Source organism: Nerophis lumbriciformis, linkage group LG23 (genome assembly GCF_033978685.3).
Source record: "Nerophis lumbriciformis linkage group LG23, RoL_Nlum_v2.1, whole genome shotgun sequence".
Taxonomy (NCBI): Eukaryota; Metazoa; Chordata; class Actinopteri; order Syngnathiformes; family Syngnathidae; genus Nerophis; species Nerophis lumbriciformis.
In genome coordinates, this window is record NC_084570.2 from 36,527,589 (window position 1) to 36,552,226 (window position 24,638).

General features: G+C 37.3%; 1 protein-coding gene across 7 annotated transcripts in view; it reads left to right on the top strand.

Annotated features, from left to right (window-relative positions):
• Positions 1-9,298, top strand: part of LOC133622727 (ral GTPase-activating protein subunit beta-like) — an 87,217-nt gene extending 77,919 nt beyond the window's left edge. For all 7 annotated transcript variants that reach the window (XM_061985634.2, XM_061985635.2, XM_061985636.2 and 4 more), the window contains 5 exons: positions 2,055-2,191; positions 2,247-2,355; positions 2,429-2,507; positions 6,075-6,223; positions 7,533-9,298. In XM_061985634.2, the coding sequence (XP_061841618.2) occupies positions 2,055-2,191; positions 2,247-2,355; positions 2,429-2,507; positions 6,075-6,223; positions 7,533-7,726 (668 nt within the window). In that variant the 3' untranslated portion in view covers positions 7,727-9,298. The remainder of the gene's footprint in view (positions 1-2,054; positions 2,192-2,246; positions 2,356-2,428; positions 2,508-6,074; positions 6,224-7,532) is intronic.
• The last annotated feature ends 15,340 nt before the right edge of the window (positions 9,299-24,638 follow it).

A 24,638-nucleotide genomic window follows, 5' to 3' on the forward strand; every position in this document is an offset into this window, starting at 1 on the left:
AAACACAGGATACACTTACAATGAGTGCACCAACCCAAAAAACCTTCCTCCCCCATTTACACTCATTCATACAAAAGTGTTGTTTCTTTCTGTTAATATTCTGGTTCCTACATTATATATCAATACAGTCTGCAAGGGATACAGTCCGTAAGCACACATGATTGTGCGTGCTGCTGGTCCACTAATAGTACTAACCTTTAACAGTTAATTGTACTCATTTTCATTAATTACTAGTTTTTATGTAACTTTTTTTTTTATATTGTTTTACTTTCTTTTTTATTCAAGAAAATGTTTTTAATTTATTTATCTTATTTTATAATTTTTTTTTAAAGTACCTTATCTTCACCATACCTGGTTGTCCACATTAGGCATAATAATGTGTTAATTCCACGACTGTATGTATCGGTATCGGTTGATATCGGTATCGGTAATTAAGAGTTGGACAAAATCGGAATATCGGATATCGGCAAAAAGCCATTATCGGACATCCCTAATATATATATATATATATATATATATATATAAATAAGTATATATTTATATATATATATATATATGAATATATATATATATAAAGTTAAAGTACCAATGATTGTCACACACACACTAGGTGTGGCAAAATTATTCTCTGCATTTGACCCATCACCCTTGATCACCCCCTGGGAGGTGAGAGGAGCAGTGAGCAGCAGCTGTGGCCGTGCCCGGGAATCATTTTTGGTGATTTAACCCCCAATTCCAATTCCAACCCTAATTAAATATATGTATTAGGGTTGTCGGGTATACCGGTATTGGTATAGTACCGCAATACTAATGAATTAATTCGGTACTTTGCCGCCTCTAAAAAGTACCGGTTCACCATCCCCCCCCCCCCCCCGTCGTCGTCACGCCTTTGTCATTGTTGGTTTTACAAGCAGATGAGCATGTTTGGCAGCGCACAATCACGGAGTACTTACAAGCGGACACCTTGTGTCGACAGAAAAGGGAGAACGGACGCATTTTGTCTTGAAAGCTAACGATAAAGGTGAAGTTATAACACTGAAATGCCCTCAGGAAAAGGTGCTTCAAGACATGGTTAGCTAGCTAGCAGCTAGACTGCTATGCCTGCAGTGTCTTAGCTACTTCTAAATCACTAATCTTCGCCTCAATGGCGACAAATAAAGTACATTTCTTACAAGTATCATCCCTGCAGGACGAGGAATAGCTAAACATGCTTCACTACACACCATAGCTCACCGGCGTCAAAATGTAAACAAACGCCATTGGTGGATCTACACATAACATCCACTGTAATGATACCAAGTACAGGAGCGTACCTAGTCGATACTACTATGATTACATCTTTATTTTTTGGCATCACAACATCTTCTTTAGTTTTTTTTTAAATGTATATTATGTTTATAAACTAAGGAAATATGTCCCTGGATAGAGGAGGACTTTGAATATGACCAATGTATGATCCTGTAACTACTTGGTATCGGATTGATACCCAAATTTGTGGTATCATCCAAAACTAATGTAAAGTATCAAACAACAGAAGAGTACCGGTAAGTGATTATTACATTTTAACAGAAGTGTAGATAGAACATGTTAAAAGAGAAAGTAAGCAGATATTTACATTAAATGAACAAGTAGAATAATAATTCATTTTTTACCACTTGTCCTTCATAATGTTGACAAAATAATAGAATGATAAATAACACAATATGTTACTGTTTATGTCAGCAGACTAATTAGGAGACTTTGTTTGTTTACTTACTACTAAAAGACAAATTGTCTTGTATGTTCACTATTTTATTTAAGGACAAACTTGCAATAGGAAAACATATGTTTAATGTACTAAGATGTTTTGTTCAAATAAAGACAATGATATTTTTTGTGGTTCCCTTTATTTATAAAAGTATTGAAAATTACCGAAAAGGGTCAAAATACATTTTGGTACTGGTATTGGTATCGGGAAATCACTAATACATATACACATTGACAAATCCTTAATGTTTGTGTAGAAATGAGTGTGTAAGATAAAAATCTTATTTTTAAGCTGTTGTACCCCACAGAGGACTCGTCGGTGCACAGCGACTCCACGCTGGAGGCCGACACCAACATGGACCTCATGCCTAGTTTACTCAAGCAGCCCAATCTTACACTGGAGCTCTTCCCAAATCATTCTGACAACCTGGAGTCTGCAAAAAAGGTAAGGTTTAGAAAGCACAACTGTGAGTTGGTGACTCACTGGTGTGTGTTTCTAGATGAGTCCTTTGGTGAGGAACAAAAGGTCTTCAAGTGGAAAGTCTTTTCCACCTCTGGGTCCTGAGACCAAGGTGTTTGTGGTCTGGGTGGAGCGCTTTGACGATATAGGTAAGTTGTTTTTTTCCACCCAAAACGTACCTTGTGCTCGTAAATGGTAGCCACGTCTTTTTTTGCCCCCCAGAGAACTTCCCTTTGTCAGACCTTTTGGGGGAAACCAGCACAGGTTTGGAAGCAAGCATGAGCAACAGCACTTCCTGCAGGTACTCTCCAAAAACATGGCACTGCTTGTACGCTCCCCTTTTCAGGCGTGTGATATGTCCGCAAAAACACATTATTAAACATTTATTTTCGCTTTTTTTTTCTACTGAAATATCAATGAAAATATGATCTAAACAAAATTTGTTAAAGGCCCGCCAACCCTCTCGCCTAAATGCCGCACTGTGGTCCTGATTTACTAAAAGTTTGCGTGTACTAAAACAAGATCAAACTTGATAGCTGATCTACTCAAAGTGTTCAAAGTGGATTGCGTCTGTTAAGTGAGCAGAATAAGGCGTGCAATCCATTCAATCAATCAATCAATTTTTATTTATATAGCCCTAAATCACAAGTGTCTCAAAGGGCTGCACAAGCCACGACGACATCCTCGGTTCAGAGCCCACAAAAGGGCAAGGAGAAACTCACAACCCAGTGGGATGTCAATGTGAATGACTATGAAACCTCCAGGGGAGACCGGATGCAATGAACGTCGAGTAGGTCTAGCATAATATTGTGAAAGTCCAGTCCATAGTGGATCTAACATAATAGTGAGAGTCCAGTCCATAGTGGGGCCAGCAGAAGACCATCCCGAGCGGAGACGGGTCAGTAGCGCAGAGATGTCCACAACCGATGCACAGGCGAGCGGTCCACCCCGGGTCCCGACTCTGGACAGCCAGCACTTCATCCATGGCTACCGAACCTGTGCCCCCCCTCCACAAGGGAGAGGGGGGCAGAGGAGAGAAGAAAAGAAACGGCAGATCAACTGGTGTAAAAAGGGAGTCTATTTAAAGGCTAGAGTATACAAATGAGTTTTAAGATGGGACTTAAATGCTTCTCCTGAGGTAGCCTCTCTAACTATTACCGGGAGGGCATTCCATAGTACTGGAGCCCGAATAGAAAACGCTCTATAGCCCGCAGACTTTTTTTGGGCTCTGGGAATCACTAATAAGCCAGAGTTCTTTGAACACAGATTTCTTGCCGGGACATATGGTACAATACAATCGGCAAGATAGGATGGAGGTAGACCGTGTAATATTTTATACGTAGTAGTAAAACCTTAAAGTCACATCTTAAGTGCACAGGAAGCCAGTGCAGGTGAGCCAGTAAAGGCGTAATATGATCAAACTTTCTTGTTCTTGTCAAAAGTCTAGCAGCCGCATTTTGTACCAACTGTAATCTTTTCATGCTAGACATAGGGGACCCGAAAATAATTATGTCCTTGTCTTCATGAATATGTCAAATATATGCTAAACATTCACAATACTGGAGGAGAATTATTTAGCACACGCAATGTGATTTATGAAAACTCATCACTGTTTTTTCCAGCGCTATTTAGCGTTTAGAGAGAGAGACAACGGACAGAAGAAAATCTTAAATCCTACGTGTGTGTGGCAACATATTGGACCGACAGTAATAAAAAATATGAAACATATTGTCTAGTCAGCAACATCATTTTATAATTTAATAGCTGTCAGAGGACTTAAGGACTTTAAAAACCAAATTAAATAGATGTATTTTGGTGTTCTTTAGTATTTTATTAATGATGTTTATTTCTTTCATATAGAATAAATACTGTTAAAAAATTTCTTACATGAAAAAAACTTTTAAATAAGCATTTTTTGGCATCTTGAGTGAAGTCAAGTGCAGCCTCTCACCAACGAGCGCACCTTCAAGTGTAAAAAATAACGATAACAAATGGTTTGATTGTAAATGCCGCTTCTAAAATGCCCATAAAAAGTGGTACGTAGATGTCTACGACATGTTGGGAAATGCCATAGGTAGGAGGAGCATGATAACATGAATGTGCAGTAAATGAGTGTCTCCATGGTACACGCAAAGTCTTCATTTGAATAAGGCAGTCTGCACCACTTTTCAATTGCAGTCTTAGTAAATCACACACAACATGCCCAGGAATAGTACACGCTATTTTATAGATTGCACATCGCATGGTATTTGCAGTGCTAAGTTGCAGGACAAGGAGACCGAAACAAGCTCGCTGGTTAGCTAACCATCGAGCTAGCTTACCTGTTGCCTCTGTCCACCTTCATGCTAATCATGTTTGATGATTAAAATGCCAACACTACTAGTTCCCAACCAGTTGTAGTTGCAGAGTATTTATTAGTAGAAAGTACAGTATATCTTTAACGTAAAGGATGTAAAAAGAGGTCACGACCAATGTTCGCTCTAATTTGCCATGTGTCTGAGCAAAGGCAAAAACTTCCAGAGCACCGTGTGAACACACCCAAACCTGACTTCTTTGTTTATGATCATCCAATGGCAGCAGTCATTTTCATGAGATTATGTTCTAATTGAAGTGACTTACGATGAACATAACATCTTGTTTTTCATGAGCTATGTACCTGCGTGTGTGTGTTCAGAGATCACATTTGGTTCCCCTTAAAACATTCTCATGTTGCACAATGAGATGTAAGCATGGGATAGAGTGTAACTTTGTCTGTAAAATAACTCTTTTTTATGAGCATTTCTGTCATCTAGTAGCAGCACTTCATGACTAATATCCATAAATGAACATTCTTAATAAATGACAGTAGAATAAGCACACATCTGATTGAGGAGTCATAGTGTAACGACATGGCATTTACACTTTATGTGTAGTGTTGAAGTTGTCCCACTTTTTGTGTTGCCCTAAACGCATCAGTGGCTAATACGACAAACTGGCCCAGTTTGTACTGCACAAAATGACCAGTTTTGCCAGATTGACGTTTTTTACTTATGTTTTTGTTGTGGTTGCGGCCGAAAATAAAACATTTTTGCTTCGTAAAAGTGATGGATGGAATTGATGCCCTCTAAAGCATCTGGAAAGACGTCAATGAACAGTGTTGACGACCATTGTTTTATCTGTCACTCACAGTTGCATTGCAAAACCCTACAGAACAAATTACCGGTATGTTTATTTTGTTTACACTTCAGATTGGATTTGATTTAGTGCGCGGCATAGATTTGCTGTGTGCTGTCAGCAGTGCGCACCTTAGAGGGAACGTTGGTCATGACAGCGGAAGTATATTACCCCGGGGGCGTGGCTAACCGTTGACAAATGGTAAACGTTATCTGAGTTCTTTGCATTTATGTTATAGAATTTGAGTGTTGGTAAGTGATGTAGAACAAATGCTGTGCTACATTACATGGGATGGTTATGTAACAGACTAAAAGAGGTTGGTAGATGAGAATGCATCTCCAGTGTAGAAATGCACCTAACTGCAGGAAGTGTAGTCTGGATTTTCAAATTATTCTTTCAGGTTTTGCGTGGCAGAACTTAGAAATGTTCCTTTTTTTTTTCTCACTTTTCCTCTTTTTTTTCTTCAAAGGGGCTCACCATCCCTGTCGTTTCTATTGTTCAGTGAAATTGTCCACACACACCAGGAAAAGTTGTGCCAAACATGTGCAAGCAGGGGCAGGCCAGGATTCAGTGCAAAACAGGAAGTGGGACATGTGGGGGAGGAAGTGATCCAGGGTGAAAATAGGGAACATCCAGAATGAACATGTTGAATAACATCCTTTTTCCACCATTTGACATGAATTTACACACTAAATGTTTGATAATATCGCTTCAGATCAGGGTTACTGGAAAAGGACGTTCCTCTGGTCTTCATCCACCCCTTAAAGACCGGCCTTTTCCGGATCCGGCTCCATGGCGCCGTGGGCAAGTTTGGCATGGTGAATCCCCTGGTGGACGGCATGGTGGTCAGCCGCAGGGCTCTAGGTAATGTATTGCTTTTTATTGACCGCACCACAAATGACACGCCCGCCAAGCACCCTAAAAAATGACACTCAACAGTTTTTAACAGCATTCTGAATTTAGTTTGTACACATTGAAAATACAAAACAAAGTTGCACAACATCAGGTCTTGTCCAGTTGGAAAATGAATGCATTGGTTTGTGAGTAGGGATTGGTACCGTTCGCATTCTAACCGATACGGTACCATCAACACTGCTTCTTAATGATATCAATTTTCAGTACTTTGTGTGTGTTAAAAAATATTGTTTTTTATTTTGTGTTTTTATTTTATTGCAACATTTAAAAAGGAGCTGATTTTGGTAACTGCTGTGCAGCTATCACATTTGAGTCTCAATTATAGTTACAAGTCCAAGACGTTAGATGGCAGTATTGTAATGCTTTATGGTGTTTGCTAGTCGGTTGAGTCTTTACTTCATCTAGTCTTTTGTTGCGCCCTAAAAAGTGTTAATACTGTAAGTATTGTACTTATTAAGCACCAGTTGTTTGGTTGTAACGTCGTTGGCTCGTCAGTTCAGTCTTTACTTCATCTAGTCTTTTGTTGCGCCCTAAAAAGTGTTAATACTGTAAGAATTGTACTTATTAGGCACCAGCTGTTTGATTGTAACGTTGTGTTGGCTCATCAGTTCCGTCTTTGCTCAATCTAGTCTTTTGTTGCGCCCTAAAACAACTTATTACTGTAAGAATTGTACTTATTACGCACCAGCTGTTTGATTGTAACGTTGTGTTGGCTCGTCAGTTCAGTCTTTGCTTAATCTAGTCTTTTGTTGCGCCCTAAAAAGTGTTAATACTGTAAGTATTGTACTTCGTATGCTCTAGCTGTTTGATTGTAACGTTGTGTTGGCACGTCAGTTCAGTCTTTGCTTAATCTAGTCTTTTGTTGCGCCCTAAAAAGTGTTAATACTGTAAGTATTGTACTTACCGGTATTCGGCACCAGCTGTTTGATTATAACATTGTGTTGGCTCGTCAGTTCAGTCTTTGTTCAATCTAGTCTTTTGTTGCGCCCTAAAACGTATTAATACTGTAAGTATTGGACTTATTACGCACCAGCTTAATAACTTTACCGTGCATTTTAGTTGTAGTTTTCATTAACAAATTTGGATGTGTTGAAAAATCGCTAAGGCTAATCAGCAGAATATTTGACATTCTAGATGACATAGCAAGTCAGGGTAGTATCCACTAATATATTTCAATAATCATTACTGAAATGTTATTTTTGGAATGTATAAAAACATGTAAAGTTAAGAATTTTGTGCGTGTGTGTGCGCCCTTCAGGCTTTCTGGTGCGTCAGACCGTCATCAACGTGTGCCGACGGAAGCGCCTGGAGAGCGACTCGTACAACCCGCCACACGTGAGGCGGAAGCAGAGGATCACAGAGATGGTGCAGCGTTATCGCAACAAGCAGCTGGAGCCTGAGTTTTACACCTCCCTCTTTCGTGAGGTGGGGGAGGGAAAGCCTCACCTTTAACCTGTCCTGTCCTAACACTGGCTTACACACACACGACACAGAATCTTTATATTTATACTGTACACCTTTATTTATATGAATTCATATATCAACTTTGACTCTGACAGCAAAGTGTGCAAAAGCAGTAAAAGACGCCAAGGGTTGGAAAAAGCCTCCATTTTGTGTCCGTTGGCAATGAAGGAGCGTTTTACACAAGACCACTTTCAGCTCTTTGTTTACAAGCTTTTACACATGTTCTGCAGGTCCCATAGTAATGTCCTGGAAATGTTTTAATAAGCAAGTAGAGAAAAGTCTATCCTAAGAGGCGCTCAGACACTCGCTTTTCCAGTTAAAAAATAATCCAACAGACTTCGCTGCACATCTTAAAAATACTCAGGTTTTATAGTTTTTTGTTTTTTTTTACCAATTCCACTTTTGTGTATCGTTAAAAAGGGCGTGACATAATAATGGCGTTACTTTTACTAGTAACGGGTAATCAAATGACTTTTACTTGTGTTACCAATAGTTTAAAGTATTGTGGCATGCTACTTTTGAGGTGGTTGTGTGTAAGAAGCACAGCAAGCAAGATCAAAGCAGGAAGTTCCTTTTTTTTTTACAAATGAACAGAACATTAGGCAACATCACACAGCAAACAACATGTACGGCCCACTTCATCTTTTTATTTAATTATGTTAATGTATTGAGCTGAGCATGCTCTCACTGACAACACCTTTTAAAGGCACTCTCGTGAAACGTCTCAACTGCCTGCATATGCCAGATATTTGAAGTTTTTGTTTTAATAAAAGTAATTTCGTATTTCAATTTATTTTTTTGTAAAGTAACAAGTAACTATAACTACGTACTTTTTAAAGGCACGTTTAGTGCCACTTGATCCACTTTGTACACAAACACTAACGTTGCATGTGTCCGACGTAAGAGTAGCCATATATCACACAACAACGTAAACGTTAGCAACACTAGCGTAGCTATGTCAGTTACGTCCCCATTTGAACACCATGCTAGGTGAAAAACTAAATAATGGATTTATTTTAAAAGCATATTTTTTTCTTGTATAATATGAGTTTCATCTCAAAATACAGGACTTCTTTATCATGAAAATATGACCTCATTCTTGTAATATTATAACATTTATTTTTACAACTTTTTCCCTCATTGGAAAAAGTCTAATTTAGTGTTCTAATCACAATAATCTTGTAACTAACACGTTTAATTTCCAAAAACATATTTTTTGTTACATAATCACAACTGTATCCTTTGAATATTAGTTTGTACTTTTACTACTCCCAATGTATCACTCTTTGGATATTTTTTAACTGTTGTATTATAAGTTTGAAATACTTATTTTCCCACACATAGTAGCCATTATTCTCAGAATATTGCCCACTGACGTTGCTGCATGTGTAGCGGACTGACTGATAGTCGGCAGAGTTGCAGGCTTTGTTTTAAGATGTGTAGCGAAGCTTGGTCTTCAACTTTAAACAGGGGGTGTCCAAACTTTTTGACATAGGGACAACCTTGGGATAAAAAAAACAAAATCCGACTGCATTTAAAGTAACAAAATATATATATATATATATATATATATATATATATATATATATATATATATATATATATATATATATATATATATATATATATATATACACACACACACATATAGTCTATACATATGTGTATATATATACACATATAGTCTATACATATGTATATATCAATATATATACACACATAGTCTATACATATGTATGTATGTGTATATATATATATATATATATATATATACACACACACACACATATAGTCTATACATATGTGTATATATATACACATATAGTCTATACATATGTATATGTCAATATATATACACACATAGTCTATACATATGTATGTATGTGTATATATATATGCATATGTATATATGTATGTATGTATATACATATGTATGTGTATATATACATATGTATGTGTATATATATATATACAGTATATATGTATACATATGTATGTATGTACATACGTATGTATAGACTCATATACATATATATATGTATAAAATATTGGATATTAAGAGTACGTGATAGTTTGACTTCTACCTTATTTATTTCTGTGACGACCTTAAAGTTTTGTAATCAATCACAAATGTCAAGCAGCTAAAATGTGTCAAACATGGATAAGTGTGGAGAGGGTTATTTTAGCATTTTTCCCATCATGCATTGCAGGGGTTTTGAATGGGTGTAATTTTGCATTATGTGTTGTGCTTGGATATTTTTCATAATATCCACAAAGATCAGTGAGCAGGTTGTGTTGAAGCACCCCGCAGGCCAGGTCCTTGTGGCAAGTCGTAGTTTGGACACCCTTCCTCAATTAAACATTGATTAATTTTGTTAGTGTTTTACGGACACTTATTACTCTTAGAATGACATTTTTGCATATCGGGAAGTTACTCATAACAATTTGACCAAAACAAAATGTCCAGTTAAAAAGGGTCTTGTGGAAAACGCTGACTTGTACCTGTAGTACAAAATCTTCCTGAGATTAATTTTTTTATTGAAGTCCTTTGCGATGAGACAGAGATCACGTGGACGCTGACTCGTGTCCCAAAGCTGCTGGTGTGATTCTGGCTATGGTGAGAAGAACACCTCGTCGTCATAGAAACATTTAGTAACCGGTCACTTAATCGCCATGCCGACGCCTGTGAAAGTCTTCCTAGTGCACACTGCTGGCACTCTTACTATACACGCTTTTTTGTCACCATTGTTAGTTTTCACTTCTGTTGCTGTATAAGATCTCACACTGGTCAGTTTTTGCCTGGTGCCCTTACTTCTGACCTGGTCATAGACACACTTTTATCTCTTCAAGAATGGCATTTAAAGACCACACCGTACCTTTTTTTTTTTTTTTTTAATGGAGATTTTTAACACACTTTGGTTTGGCACGAAGGAGTATTAAGGTTGTAATCTTAGGAGAATAATACAGGACTTTGAAACATGGTAATATTACAAGAAGTTGAAGGAAAACTAAACTTTACAGAAAAACAACTATTTTGAGTGATAAGCAGGTCAAAGTTGTTACACGTGAACAACTCAAATCACAAGTGTGAATATTACCAGAAAATTCATAGAAAAATATCGAAAATTCATTACTTAGTAATGACTAAACATGCGATTTGTTGTCGTCATATTACAAACGTTTGTCTTTTGTTCTCATAATATCAAATAACACAAGTTAATTCTGGCAACAAGTTTGTTAAAAAAGAACAAGTTTTTTCTCATGTCGTTTTGTAATAGTCCAACTTTTGTCATATCACTTATTGTTGTCATTTTACCAGTTTATTTCAATAATTATCCTTTAATACCACGTTATATTTCTCTTTGCTATATTAGAAGTTTATTCTTGTAGTATAGTAGTATAGTATACGCTTATTTTGTAGGCATGACATTTTTCTCCTAAGTAATGTTCTAGTTATATTCCCACTTTTGTCATGACTTTATTCCCGTAAAACTACTACTTTTTAGTTATATTCCCACTTTTTTCATGACTTTATTCCTGTAAAACTACTACTTTTTAGTAATATTCCCACTTTTGTCATGACTTTATTCCTGTAAAACTATTTTTTTAGTTATATTCCCACTTTTGTCATGACTTTATTCCCGTAAAACTACTACTTTTTAGTTATATTCTCACTTTTGTCATGATTTTATTCCCGTAAAAACTACTACTTTTTAGTTATATTCTCATTTTTGTCATTATTTTATTCCCGTAAACCTACTGCTTTTTAGTTATATTCCCACTTTTGTCATGACTTTATTCCCGTAAAACTACTACTTTTTAGTTATTTTCCCACTTTTGTCATGACTTTATTCTCGTAAAACTACTACTTTTTAGTTATATTCCCACATTTGTCATGACTTTATTCCTGTAAAACTACTACTTTTTAGTAATATTCCCACTTTTGTCATGACTTTATTCCTGTAAAACTATTTTTTTAGTTATATTCCCACTTTTGTCATGACTTTATTCCCGTAAAACTACTACCGTACTTTTTAGTTATATTCCCACTTTTGTCATGACTTTATTCCTGTAAAAAAAATTTTTTAGTTATATTCCCACTTTTGTCATGACTTTATTCCTGTAAAACTACTACTTTTTAGTTATATTCTCACTTTTGTCATGATTTTATTCCCGTAAAAACTACTACTTTTTAGTTATATTCTCATTTTTGTCATGACTTTATTCCCGTAAACCTACTACTTTTTAGTTATATTCCCACTTTTGTCATGACTTTATTCCCGTAAAACTACTACTTTTTAGTTATTTTCCCACTTTTGTCATGACTTTATTCTCGTAAAACTACTACTTTTTATTTATATTCCCACATTTGTCATGACTTTATTCCTGTAAAACTACTACTTTTTAGTAATATTCCCACTTTTGTCATGACTTTATTCCTGTAAAACTATTTTTTTAGTTATATTCCCACTTTTGTCATGACTTTATTCCCGTAAAACTACTACTTTTTAGTTATATTCTCACTTTTGTCATGATTTTATTCCCGTAAAAACTAATACTTTTTAGTTATATTCTCATTTTTGTCATTATTTTATTCCCGTAAACCTACTACTTTTTAGTTATATTCCCACTTTTGTCATGACTTTATTCCCGTAAAAACTACTACTTTTTAGTTATATTCCCACTTTTGTCATGACTTTATTCTCGTAAAACTACTACTTTTTAGTTATATTCCCACATTTGTCATGACTTTATTCCCGTAAAACTACTACTTTTTAGTTATATTCCCACTTTTTTCATGACTTCATTCCTGTAAAACTACTACTTTTTAGTAATATTCCCACTTTTGTCATTACTTTATTCCTGTAAAACTATTTTTTTAGTTATATTCCCACTTTTGTCATGACATTATTCCCGTAAAACTACTACTTTTTAGTTATATTCCCACTTTTGTCATGACTTTATTCCTGTAAAACTATTTTTTTAGTTATATTCCCACTTTTGTCATGACTTTATTCCCGTAAAACTACTACTTTTTAGTTATATTCTCACTTTTGTCATGATTTTATTCCCGTAAAAACTACTACTTTTTAGTTATATTCTCATTTTTGTCATTATTTCATTCCCGTAAACCTACTACTTTGTAGTTATATTCCCACTTTTGTCATGACTTTATTCCCGTAAAACTACTACTTTTTAGTTATATTCTCACTTTTGTCATGATTTTATTCCCGTAAAAACTACTACTTTTTAGTTATATTCTCCTTTTTGTCATTATTTCATTCCCGTAAACCTACTACTTTGTAGTTATATTTCCACTTTTGTCATGACTTTATTCTCGTAAAACTACTACTTTTTAGTTATATTCCCACATTTGTCATGACTTTGTTCCCCCTAATAATACGACTTTATTCCTCTATACAAAGTATTGTCTCACAGAATATGGCGTCAATATCATATTGCAATAATAAAATGACTTTTTCATCAAAATAAGACGATCATTTCACATGACCTTGTTCTGGTAATATTCTGACTTTTTTTTTTTTTATGTTACAAGTTTATTCCAAATGTTTTCTGTTTACTCACTTTGTTCTCATTTTATAAAGTTAAAAGTTAAAGTTAAAGTACCAATGATTGTCACACACACACTAGGTGTGGCGAAATTATTCTCTGCATTTGACCCATCACCCTTGATCACCCCCTGGGAGGTGAGGGGAGCAGTGGGCAGCAGCGGTGGCTGCGCCCGGGAATCATTTCGGTGATTTAACCCCCAATTCCAACCCAATACAATATGTTCTTAATATTCCTATATTTTGGTATTATTTTCATATTCAAAATGTATTCTCCAAACAAGCCTTTTTTTGTTTAATACATATTTTGAGAAGTTTCTGTCAATTTTTGTCGGATATCACCTTTCTCTGACAATATTTGTAATATTCTGCAAAAACATCGGAATATTCATATATAAATATTCTCAGAATATTTTGAATAACTCTTAACAAGAGTTTTTTTTGCATCAAATATGGCTACTGTCAAAATATTCCGATCATATTACGAGTTCATTCTCAAACCATGTTTTTGCATTTAATGTGTTCTAAACATTTCCAGAAGTTTGTTCATTCTTGTCCTATCTCAAGTTACTCGTACATTATTGGTAATATTCTGCGAAAACGCATTGAAATATTCATTTATAAATATTCTCAAAATATTTTGAACAACTTGTAACACAAGTTTTTCTTGGATAAAATATGATGATTCTCACAATATTCTGATTTTTTTGCTGCAATATTACCAGTTTATTCTTCAACCATTTTTCTTACTAAATGTGTTCTTAGCATTTGAATTCATTTTCAGAAGTTTCAGTTAATTTTTGTCGTATTTCACCTTTATCGTACACTATTTGTAATATTCTGCGAAAACATCGGAATATTCATATATAAATATGCTCAGATTATTCTGAATAACTTGTAAGAGGATTTTTTTCGCACAAAATACTTATTTTTTTGTAATATTGCAAGTTTAATTTGATATTTCAAGTTTCTTCTGGAGACATATCCATTTTTTTACGCTCATGGGACTGTTTTGCATTGTTGGTGTAATATTACGGGTTCATTTTTGTTATTGTTGTTTTCTCATAATTGGAGGTAAATCTTTCCTGTGAAATCACAACTTTATTTTTGTAACGTGACACTTTAATACTCCTTCGTACAGGAACATGCCAGAAATACAAGATTTATATTTCACACAGCAAGAATCTGACATTGCAAAGCAGAAATGTGGCTGTTGTTTACTCACTGCACTTGTCCTGGTTTTAGTAACACCATTTTATTCATCACACTTTTTGTTTGTTTGCAAAGACAAAAACCTGCTGAAGGACGACTTTTAACGTAGACATGAAGCGGCGCCATTGGACTTTTTTACGTCGGTGCTTTGCCTTTGGCGCAAGGGACGTCCACCATCTTGTTGTTGTTGTTACTGACATGAAGGAGGAAGTGTAAATAGACAAAGTGTCAACACGGGAAGAGAGTGTTTGTCCAATGTAACATACGTCCATTAAAGATCATATTCATATTCTTACTCTTCACTTGGCTTTACACTCGCAACCTGCCCATCCAATCCGCCATCCAACCTGCTCCATCAGTGACAACATACTGCCAATGCCACTTAAGTCTTGAGTATTTTTACAACAGATTCCTATAAACAGCAGATCTCTCATGTTATATAAAAGGTCCATGATGAGTGTTTTTATCACAGATTCCTAAAATCAGGAGATCTATCATGTTATATAAAAGGTCCATGATGATTTTTTTTCCTTCACAGATTCCTAAAAACGGCAGACCTATCATGTTATATGAAAGGTCCATGGTGAGCATTTTTATCACAGGTTACTAAAAATAGCAGATCGCTCATGTTATATAAAATGTCCATGATGAGTATTTTTCATAACAAGATTCCTAAAATCAGCAGATTGCTCATGTTATATAAAAGGTCCATGATGAGTATTTTTATCACAGATTGCTAAAAACAGCAGATCTCTCATGTTATATAAAAGGTCCATGATGAGCATTTTTATCACATATTCCTAAAAACAGCAGATCTATCATGTTATATAAAAGGTCCATGATGAGGGTTTTTATCACAGATTCCTAAAATCAGCAGATCTATCATGTTATTTAAAAGGTCCATGATGATCTTTTTTTTAACATGTTCCCAAAAACAGCAGATCGCTCATGTTATATAAAAGGTCTATGATTTTTTCCTAAACAGATTCCTTAAAATGGCAGATCTATCATGTTATATAAAAGGTCCATGATGAACATTTTTACAACAGATTCCTAAGAACAGCAGATCGCTCATGTTATATAAAAGGTCCATGATGAGTATTTTTACAACAGATCCCTAAATACAGCAGATCGGCCATGTTATATAAAAGGTCCGTGATGGGTATTTTTATAACAGATTCCTAAAAACAGCAGATCTATCATGTTATTTAAAAGGTCCATGATGAGCATTTTTATCACAGGTTCCTAAAAACAGCAGATCGCCCATGTTATATAAAAGGTCCATGATGGGTATTTTTATAACAGATTCCTAAAAACAGCAGATCTTTCATGTTATATAAAAGGTCCATGATGAACATTTTTATCACAGGTTCCTAAAAACAGCAGATCGCTCATGTTGTATAAAAGGTCCATGATGGGTATTTTTATAACAGATTCCTATAAACAGCAGATTGCTCATGTTATATAAAAGGCCCATGATGAGTATTTTTATCACAAATTCCTAAAAACAGCAGATCTATCATGTTATATAAAAGGTCCATGATGAGCATTTTTATCACATATTCCTAAAAACAGCAGATCTCTCATGTTATATAAAAGGTCCATGATGAGCATTTTTATCACATATTCCTAAAAACAGCAGATCTCTCATGTTATATAAAAGGTCCATGATGAGCATTTTTATCACATATTCCTAAAAACAGCAGATCTCTCATGTTATATAAAAGGTCCATGATGAGCATTTTTATCACATATTCCTAAAAACAGCAGATCTCTCATGTTATATAAAAGGTCCATGATGAGTGTTTTTATCACAGATTCCTAAAATCAGCAAATCTATCATGTTATATAAAAGGTCATTGATGAGCCTTTTTATAACAGGTTCCCAAAAACAGCAGATTGCTCATGTTATATAAAAGGTCCACGATGAGTATTTTCATAACAGATTTCTGAAAACAGCAGATCTATCATGTTATATAAAAGTGGTGAGTGTTTTTATCACAGATTCCTCAAATCAGCAGATCTATCATGTTATATATCATGAGATTCACAAACAGAAAAAAGAAAATGGCACTATTAAGGCAAGGACGCAAACTGAAAGGTACAGATGTTTTCATAAATGAACATTTGACCAAGAAAAATGCTGACATCGCAAGAATCGCACGACAACTTAAAAGGCAAAGCGAGATTCAACAAACCTGGGTAACGAACTGTAAGATCTTCATCAAACTAAATGGGACGCCGGAGGGAGCAAAAGTCTTGGTGATAAGGAACATAGAAGATCTTAATAAGTATTGACATTGATGCAGTACTTGGTATCAACGTAGCTTTGTGACTTCTACATCATCTCAATGCTACCCACACCAAGAACACAGACCACACCAAGTATTGATATGGACATGTTGCAGAAGATCCTACAACATCAACAAAAAGAACTGGACATGTGTGAGTATCAAGAGCACGCCACAACAGAGACTGATATGGAGATAGACCCCTGATAATAATTTTTGTTAAAAACTGTAATTATTTTACCCGTGAACAATATGAAAGCAGTGTAAAATTAAAGCTGCAAGCAGCGTTGTTCGGGCCCGCGTATTTGGCAGGTGCTAGTCCTAAGTGTCCCAATACTTTTGTCTACTTTTAGTCTGAAGTGTCCCAAGACTTTTGTCTAGTGTACCTACCTTGTCTGCATTGTGTGGGCACGTTGGTGCTTCCTGCTTTTGAGCAGCCATCTTAAAAAAACAGCACCGCAGGAGCATCAGTGCAGCGGGTCTTTGAAGGGTCATAAAATCCAAACCGGAGCAGGTATCACAAAACGGTTCTGTTATTCTATGCACAAGGGTTTAATCTCTCTTCTGTGTTAGTTTGAAGCCGAAAGGACAAACGCGCTCAGAGGAGATAGTTTTTGAAGGAAGGTGACCGGTTTAGACCAAAAAATTGTTTTGAAGGGGAAATAGCAAACATCCTGTTGATTTTTGCTGGGGGTAGTCAATTTATGAAATGTAGGTCTAAGTGAGACCTACGGAGAGGTATTTGTTTCATGTCTCTCCGACCTTCCCAGTGGGAGTTACAGGCAGTTTTGTAATTTTTTTCTTCCGAGGAGCCGTTTTTTTATCAGTTTTATTCAAAAATTGCTGTAGAGCACAATTTTTGGATTTGGGGTTCGGTTTTTTCATTAGATCACAGTTGTAGCCATTCCTGATGTGTGTGTTCAGTTTGGTGAGTTTTGAAGCATGTTAAGGGGGTGAAATTACAGCTGAAAGAGGCAAAAGTGACTGTTTTTAGTACTTTTTTGTCTTGAAGGGGGAATTGCCAACTTCCTGTTGATTTTAGCCCGAAGACATACAATTATGAGAACTAGGTCTAAGTCAGACCTACATAGAGGTTTTTGTTTCATGTCTCTCCGACCTTCCTAGTGGGAGTTACAGGCAGTCTGTTTTTTTTTTTCCTAGGGGGCGCTAGAGCGCAATTTTGAGTTTTGGGGTTCGGTTTTTTAAAAAAAAGGTAATTTTCGCAGGTCCTGATGTGTGGGTCAAATATGGTGAGTTTTGAAGCATGTTAAGTGGGTCAAATTACAGTTTGTTGTGGCGGCGGAAGAATAAAGAATAATAATAATAATTAAAGCTGCAAGCAGCGTTGTTCGGGCCCGCGTATTTGGCAGGTGCTAGTCCTAAGTGTCCCAATACTTTTGTCTACTTTTAGTCTGAAGTGTCCCAAGACTTTTGTCTAGTGTACCTACCTTGTCTGCATTGTGTGGGCACGTTGGTGCTTCCTGCTTTTGAGCAGCCATCTTAAAAAAACAGCACCGCAGCAGCATGAGTGCAGCGGGTCTTTGAAGGGTCATAAAATCAAAACCGGAGCACTTAATTAAAAAAGGCTTCTGTTGTTGTATTCACAAGGGTTCAATGTCTCTCCTGTGTTATTTTGAAGGCGAAACGACAAACGCGCTCAGAGGAGTTCGTTTTTGAAGGAAGGTGACGGGTTGTTACAAAAAAATTGTTTTGAAGGGGGAATAGCAAACATCCTGTAGATTTTTGCGGGGGGTTGTCAATTTATGAAATGTAGGTCTAAGTGAGACCTACATAGAGGTTTGTGTTTCATGTCTCTCCGACCTTCCCAGTGGGAGTTACAGGCAGTTTTGTGGTGTTTTTCTTCCGAGGAGCAGTTTTTTGTCCGTTTTATTAAAAAATTGCTGTAGAGCACAATTTTTAGATTTGGGGTTAGGTTTTTTCATTAGATCACAGTTTTAGCCAGTCCTGATGTGTGTGTTCAGTTTGGTGAGTTTTGAAGCATGTGAAGGGGGTGAAATTACAGCTCAAAGAGGCAAAAGTGACTGTTTTTAGTACTTTTTTGTCTTGAAGGGGGAATTGCCAACTTCCTGTTGATTTTAGCCCGAAGACATACAATTATGAGAACTAGGTCTAAGTCAGACCTACATAGAGGATTTTGTTTCATGTCTCTCCGACCTTCCTAGTGGGAGTTACAGGCAGTCTAGTTTTTTTTTTTCCTAGGGGGCGCTAGAGCGCAATTGTGATTTTTTCAGTTTGGTTTTTTTATTAAAAGACAATTTTCGCAGGTCCTGATGTGTGGGTCAAATTTGGTGAGTTTTGAAGCATGTTAAGTGGGTCAAATTAGTGTTCGAAGAGGCGGCGGAAGAAAAATAAAGAATAATTAAAGCTGCAAGCAGCGTTGGTCGGGCCCGCGTATTTGGCAGGTGCTAGTCCTAAGTGTCCCAATACTTTTGTCTACTTTTAGTCTGAAGTGTCCCAAGACTTTTGTCTAGTGTACCTACCTTGTCTGCATTGTGTGGGCATGTTGGTGCTTCCTGCTTTTGAGCAGCCATCTTAGAAAAACAGCACCGCAGGAGCATCAGTGCAGAGGGTCTTTGAAGGGTCATAAAATCAAAACCGGAGCAGGTATCACAAAACGGTTCTGTTATTCTATGCACAAGGGTTTAATCTCTCTCCTGTGTTATTTTGAAGGTGAAAGGACAAACGCGCTCAGAGGAGATAGTTTTTGAAGGAAGGTGACGGGTTTTAACAAAAAAATTGTTTTGAAGGGGGAATAGCAAACATCCTGTTGATTTTTGCTGGGGGTTGTCAATTTATGAAATGTAGGTCAAAGTGAGACCTACGGAGAGGTTTTTGTTTCATGTCTGTCGGACCTTCCCAGTGGGAGTTACAGGCAGTTTTGTCTTTTTTTCCTTCCGAGGAGCAGTTTTTTGTCGGTTTGATTAAAAAATTGCTGTAGAGCACAATTTTTAGATTTGGGGTTAGGTTTTTTCATTAGATCACAGTTTTAGCCAGTCCTGATGTGTGTGTTAAGTTTGGTGAGTTTTGAAGCATGTTAAGGGGGTCAAATTACAGCTCAAAGATGCAAAAGTGACTGTTTTTAGTACTTTTTTGTCTTGAAGGGGGAATTGCCAACTTCCTGTTGAGTTTGGCCCGAGAATGTACCATTAATGAAATGTAGGTGTAAGTCAGACCTACATAGAGGTTTTTGTTTCATGTCTCTCCGACCTTCCTAGTGGGAGTTACAGGCAGTTTAGTTTTTTTTTTTCCTAGGGGGCGCTAGAGCGCAATTTTGATTTTTGCAGTTTGGTTTTTTTATTAAAAGACAATTTTCGCAGGTCCTGATGTGTGGGTCAAATTTGGTGAGTTTTGAAGCATGTTAAGTGGGTCAAATTAGTGTTCAAAGAGGCGGCGGAAGAAAAATAATAATAATTAAAGCTGCAAGCAGCGTTGGTCGGGCCCGCGTATTTGGCAGGTGCTAGTCCTAAGTGTCCCAATACTTTTGTCTACTTTTAGTCTGAAGTGTCCCAAGACTTTTGTCTAGTGTACCTACCTTGTCTGCATTGTGTGGGCACGTTAGTGCTTCCTGCTTTTGAGCAGCCATCTTAGAAAAACAGCACCGCAGGAGCATCAGTGCAGCGGGTCTTTGAAGGGTCATAAAATCAAAACCGGAGCAGGTATTACAAATCCCATCTATACTTTTAATCACAAGGGTTTTATCTCTCACCTGTGTTAATTTGAAGGCGAAACGACAAACGCTGTCAGAGGAGATAGATTTTGAAGGAAGGTGACCGGTTTTTCCAAAAAAATTGTTTTGAAGGGGGAATAGCAAACTTCCTGTAGATTTTTGCTGGGGGTTGTCAATTTATGAAATGTAAGTCTAAGTGAGACCTACATAGAAGTTTTTGTTTCATGTCTCTCCGACCTTCCCAGTGGGAGTTACAGGCAGTTTAGTACTTATTTTCTTCCGAGGAGCAGTTTTTTGTGCGTTTTATAAAAAAATTGCTGTAGAGCACAATTTTTGGATTTGGGGTTAGGTTTTTTCATTAGATCTCAGTTTTAGCCAGTCCTGATGTGTGTGTTAAGTTTGGTGAGTTTTGAAGCATGTTAAGGGGGTCAAATTACAGCTCAAAGAGGCAAAAGTGACTTTTTTTAGTACTTTTTTGTCTTGAAGGGGGAATTGCCAACTTCCTGTAGATTTTAGCCCGAGAATGTACCATTATGAAAGTTAGGTCTGAGTCAGACCTACATAGAGGATTTTGTTTGATGTTTTTCCGACCTTCCTAGTGGGAGTTACAGGCAGCCTAGTTTTTTTTTTACCTAGGGGGCGCTAGAGTGCAATTTTGAGTTTTGGGGTTTGGTTTTTTTATTAAAAGACAATTTTCGCAGGTCCTGATGGGTGGGTCAAATTTGGTGAGTTTTGAAGCATGTTAAGTGGGTCAAATTAGTGTTCGAAGAGGCGGCGGAAGAATAATAAAGAATAATAAAGAATAAAACGAACGAAAAACAATAGGTCCTTATGTCCCATTGCATAAGGACTCCCTGTGGGAGTCCTTTTGCAATGGGCCATGGCGGGCCCTAATTAAAGCTGCAAGCAGCGTTGGTCGGGCCCGCGTCTTTGGCAGGTGCTAGTCCTAAGTGTCCCAATACTTTTGTCTACTTTTAGTCTGAAGTGTCCCAAGACTTTTGTCTAGTGTACCTACCTTGTCTGCATTGTGTGGGCACGTTGGTGCTTCCTGCTTTTAAGCAGCCATCTTAAAAAAACAGCACCGCAGGAGCATCAGTGCAGCGGGTCTTTGAAGGGTCATAAAATCAAAACCGGAGCAGGTATCACAAAACGCTTCTGTTAATCTATGCACAAGGGTTTAATCTCTCTCCTGTGTTAGTTTGAAGCCGAAAGGACAAACGCGCTCAGAGGAGATAGTTTTTGAAGGAAGGTGACCGGTTTTTCCAAAAAAATTGTTTTGAAGGGGGAATAGCAAACATCCTGTAGATTTTTGCTGGGGGTTGTGAATTTATGAAATGTAGGTCTAAGTAAGACCTACATAGAGGTATTTGTTTCATGTCTGTCCGACCTTCCCTGTGGTAGTAACAGGCAGTTTTGTAGTTGTTTTCTTCCGAGGAGCAGTTTTTTATCAGTTTTATTCAAAAATTGCTGTAGAGCGCAATTTTTGGATTTGGGGTTCGGTTTCTTTATTAGATGGCAATTTTTGCCAGTCCTGATGTGTGCGTTCAGTTCGGTGAGTTTTGAAGCATGTTAAGGGGGTCAAAATACAGCTCAAAGAGGCAAAAGTGACTGTTTTTAGTACTTTTTTGTCTTGAAGGGGGAATTGCCAACTTCCTGTAGATTTTAGCCCGAAGACATACAATTATGAGAACTAGGTCTAAGTCAGACCTACATAGAGGTTTTTGTTTCATATTTTTCCGACCTTCCTAGTGGGAGTTACAGGCAGTCTGTTTTTTTTTTTTCCTAGGGGGCGCTAGAGCGCAATTTTGAGTTTTATGTTTCGGTTTTATTAAAAACATGCAATTTTCGCAGGTCCTGATGTGTGGGTAAAATATGGTGAGTTTTGAAGCATGTTAAGTGGGTCAAATTACAGTTTTTTGTGGCGGCGGAAGAATAAAGAATAATAATAATAATAAAACCTTAGAAGAACAATAGGTCCTTATGTCCCATTGCATAAGGACTCCCTGTGGGAGTCCTTTTGCAATGGGCCATGGCGGGCCCTAATTAAAGCTGCAAGCAGCGTTGTTCGGGCCCGCGTATTTGGCAGGTGCTAGTCCTAAGTGTCCCAATACTTTTGTCTACTTTTAGTCTGAAGCGTCCCAAGACTTTTGTCTAGTGTACCTACCTTGTCTGCATTGTGTGGGCACGTTGGTGCTTCCTGCTTTTAAGCAGCCATCTTGAAAAAACAGCATTGCAGCAGCATCAGCGCAGCGGGTCTTTGAAGGGTCATAAAATCAAAACCGGAGCAGTTATAAAAAAACTGTTCTGTTAATTTATGCACAAGGGTTTAATCTCTCACCTGTGTTAGTTTGAAGACGAAACGACAAACGCGCTCAGAGGAGATAGTTTTTGAAGGAAGGTGACCGGTTTTTACAAAAAAATAGTTTTGAAGGGGGAATAGCAAACATCCTGTTGATTTTTGCTGGGGGTTGTCAATTTATGAAATGTAGGTCTAAGTGAGACCTACATAGAGGTTTTTGTTTCATGTCTCTCCGACCTTCCCAGTGGGAGTTACAGGCAGTTTTGTAGTTTTTTTCTTCCGAGGAGCAGTTTTTTGTCCGTTTTATAAAAAAATTGCTGTAGAGCACAGTTTTTAGATTAGGGGTTAGGTTTTTTCATTAGATCACAGTTTTAGCCAGTCCTGATGTGTGTCTTCAGTTTGGTGAGTTTTGAAGCATGTTAAGGGGGTGAAATTACAGCTCAAAGAGGCCAAAGTGACTGTTTTTAGTACTTTTTTGTATTGAAGGGGGAATTGGCAACTTCCTGTTGATTTTAGCCCGAAGACATACAATTATGAGAACTAGGTCTAAGTCAGACCTACATAGAGGTTTTTGTTTCATGTCTCTCCGACCTTCCTAGTGGGAGTTACAGGCAGTCTGTTTTTTTTTTTTCCTAGGGGGCGCTAGAGCGCAATTTTGATTTTTGGGGTTCGGTTTTTTTATCAAAAGACAATTTTCGCAGGTCCTGATGAGTGTGTCAAATATGGTGAGTTTTGAAGCATGTTGAGTGGGTCAAATTAGTGTTCAAAGAGGCGGCGGAATAATAATAATAAAGAATAATAAAACGGACGAATAACAATAGGTCCTTATGTCCCATTGCATAAGGACTCCCTGTGGGAGTCCTTTTGCAATGGGCCATGGCGGGCCCTAATTAAAGCTGCAAGCAGCGTTGGTCGGGCCCGCGTATTTGGCAGGTGCTAGTCCTAAGTGTCCCAATACTTTTGTCTACTTGTAGTCTGAAGTGTCCCAAGACTTTTGTCTAGTGTACCTACCTTGTCTGCATTGTGTGGGCATGTTGGTTATTCCTGCTTTAGAGCAGCCATCTTAAAAAGCTGCAAGCAGCGTTGGTCGGGCCCGCGTATTTGGCAGGTGCTAGTCCTAAGTGTCCCAATACTTTTGTCTACTTGTAGTCTGAAGTGTCCCAAGACTTTTGTCTAGTGTACCTACCTTGTCTGCATTGTGTGGGCATGTTGGTTATTCCTGCTTTAGAGCAGCCATCTTAAAAAAACAGCACCGCAGCAGCATGAGTGCAGCGGGTCTTTGAAGGGTCATAAAATCAAAACCGGAGCACTTAATTAAAAAGCGCTTCTGTTGTTGTATTCACAAGGGTTCAATGTCTCTCCTGTGTTATTTTGAAGGCGAAACGACAAACGCGCTCAGAGGAGTTCGTTTTTGAAGGAAGGTGACAGGTTTAGACAAAAAAGTGGTATTGAAGGGGGAATAGCAAACTTCCTGTTGATTTTTGCTGGGGGTAGTCAATTTATGAAATGTAGGTCTAAGTGAGACCTACGGAGAGGTTTTTGTTTCATGTCTCTCCGACCTTCCCAGTGGGAGTTACAGGCATTTTTGTAATTTTTTTCTTCCGAGGTGCAGTTTTTTATCAGTTTTATTCAAAAATTGCTGTAGAGCACAATTTTTAGATTTGGGGTTAGGTTTTTTCATTAGATCACAGTTTTAGCCAGTCCTGATGTGTGTGTTCAGTTTGGTGAGTTTTGAAGCATGTGAAGGGGGTCAAATTACAGCTCAAAGAGGCAAAAGTGACTGTTTTTAGTACTTTTTTGTCTTGAAGGGGGAATTGCCAACTTCCTGTTGATTTTAGCC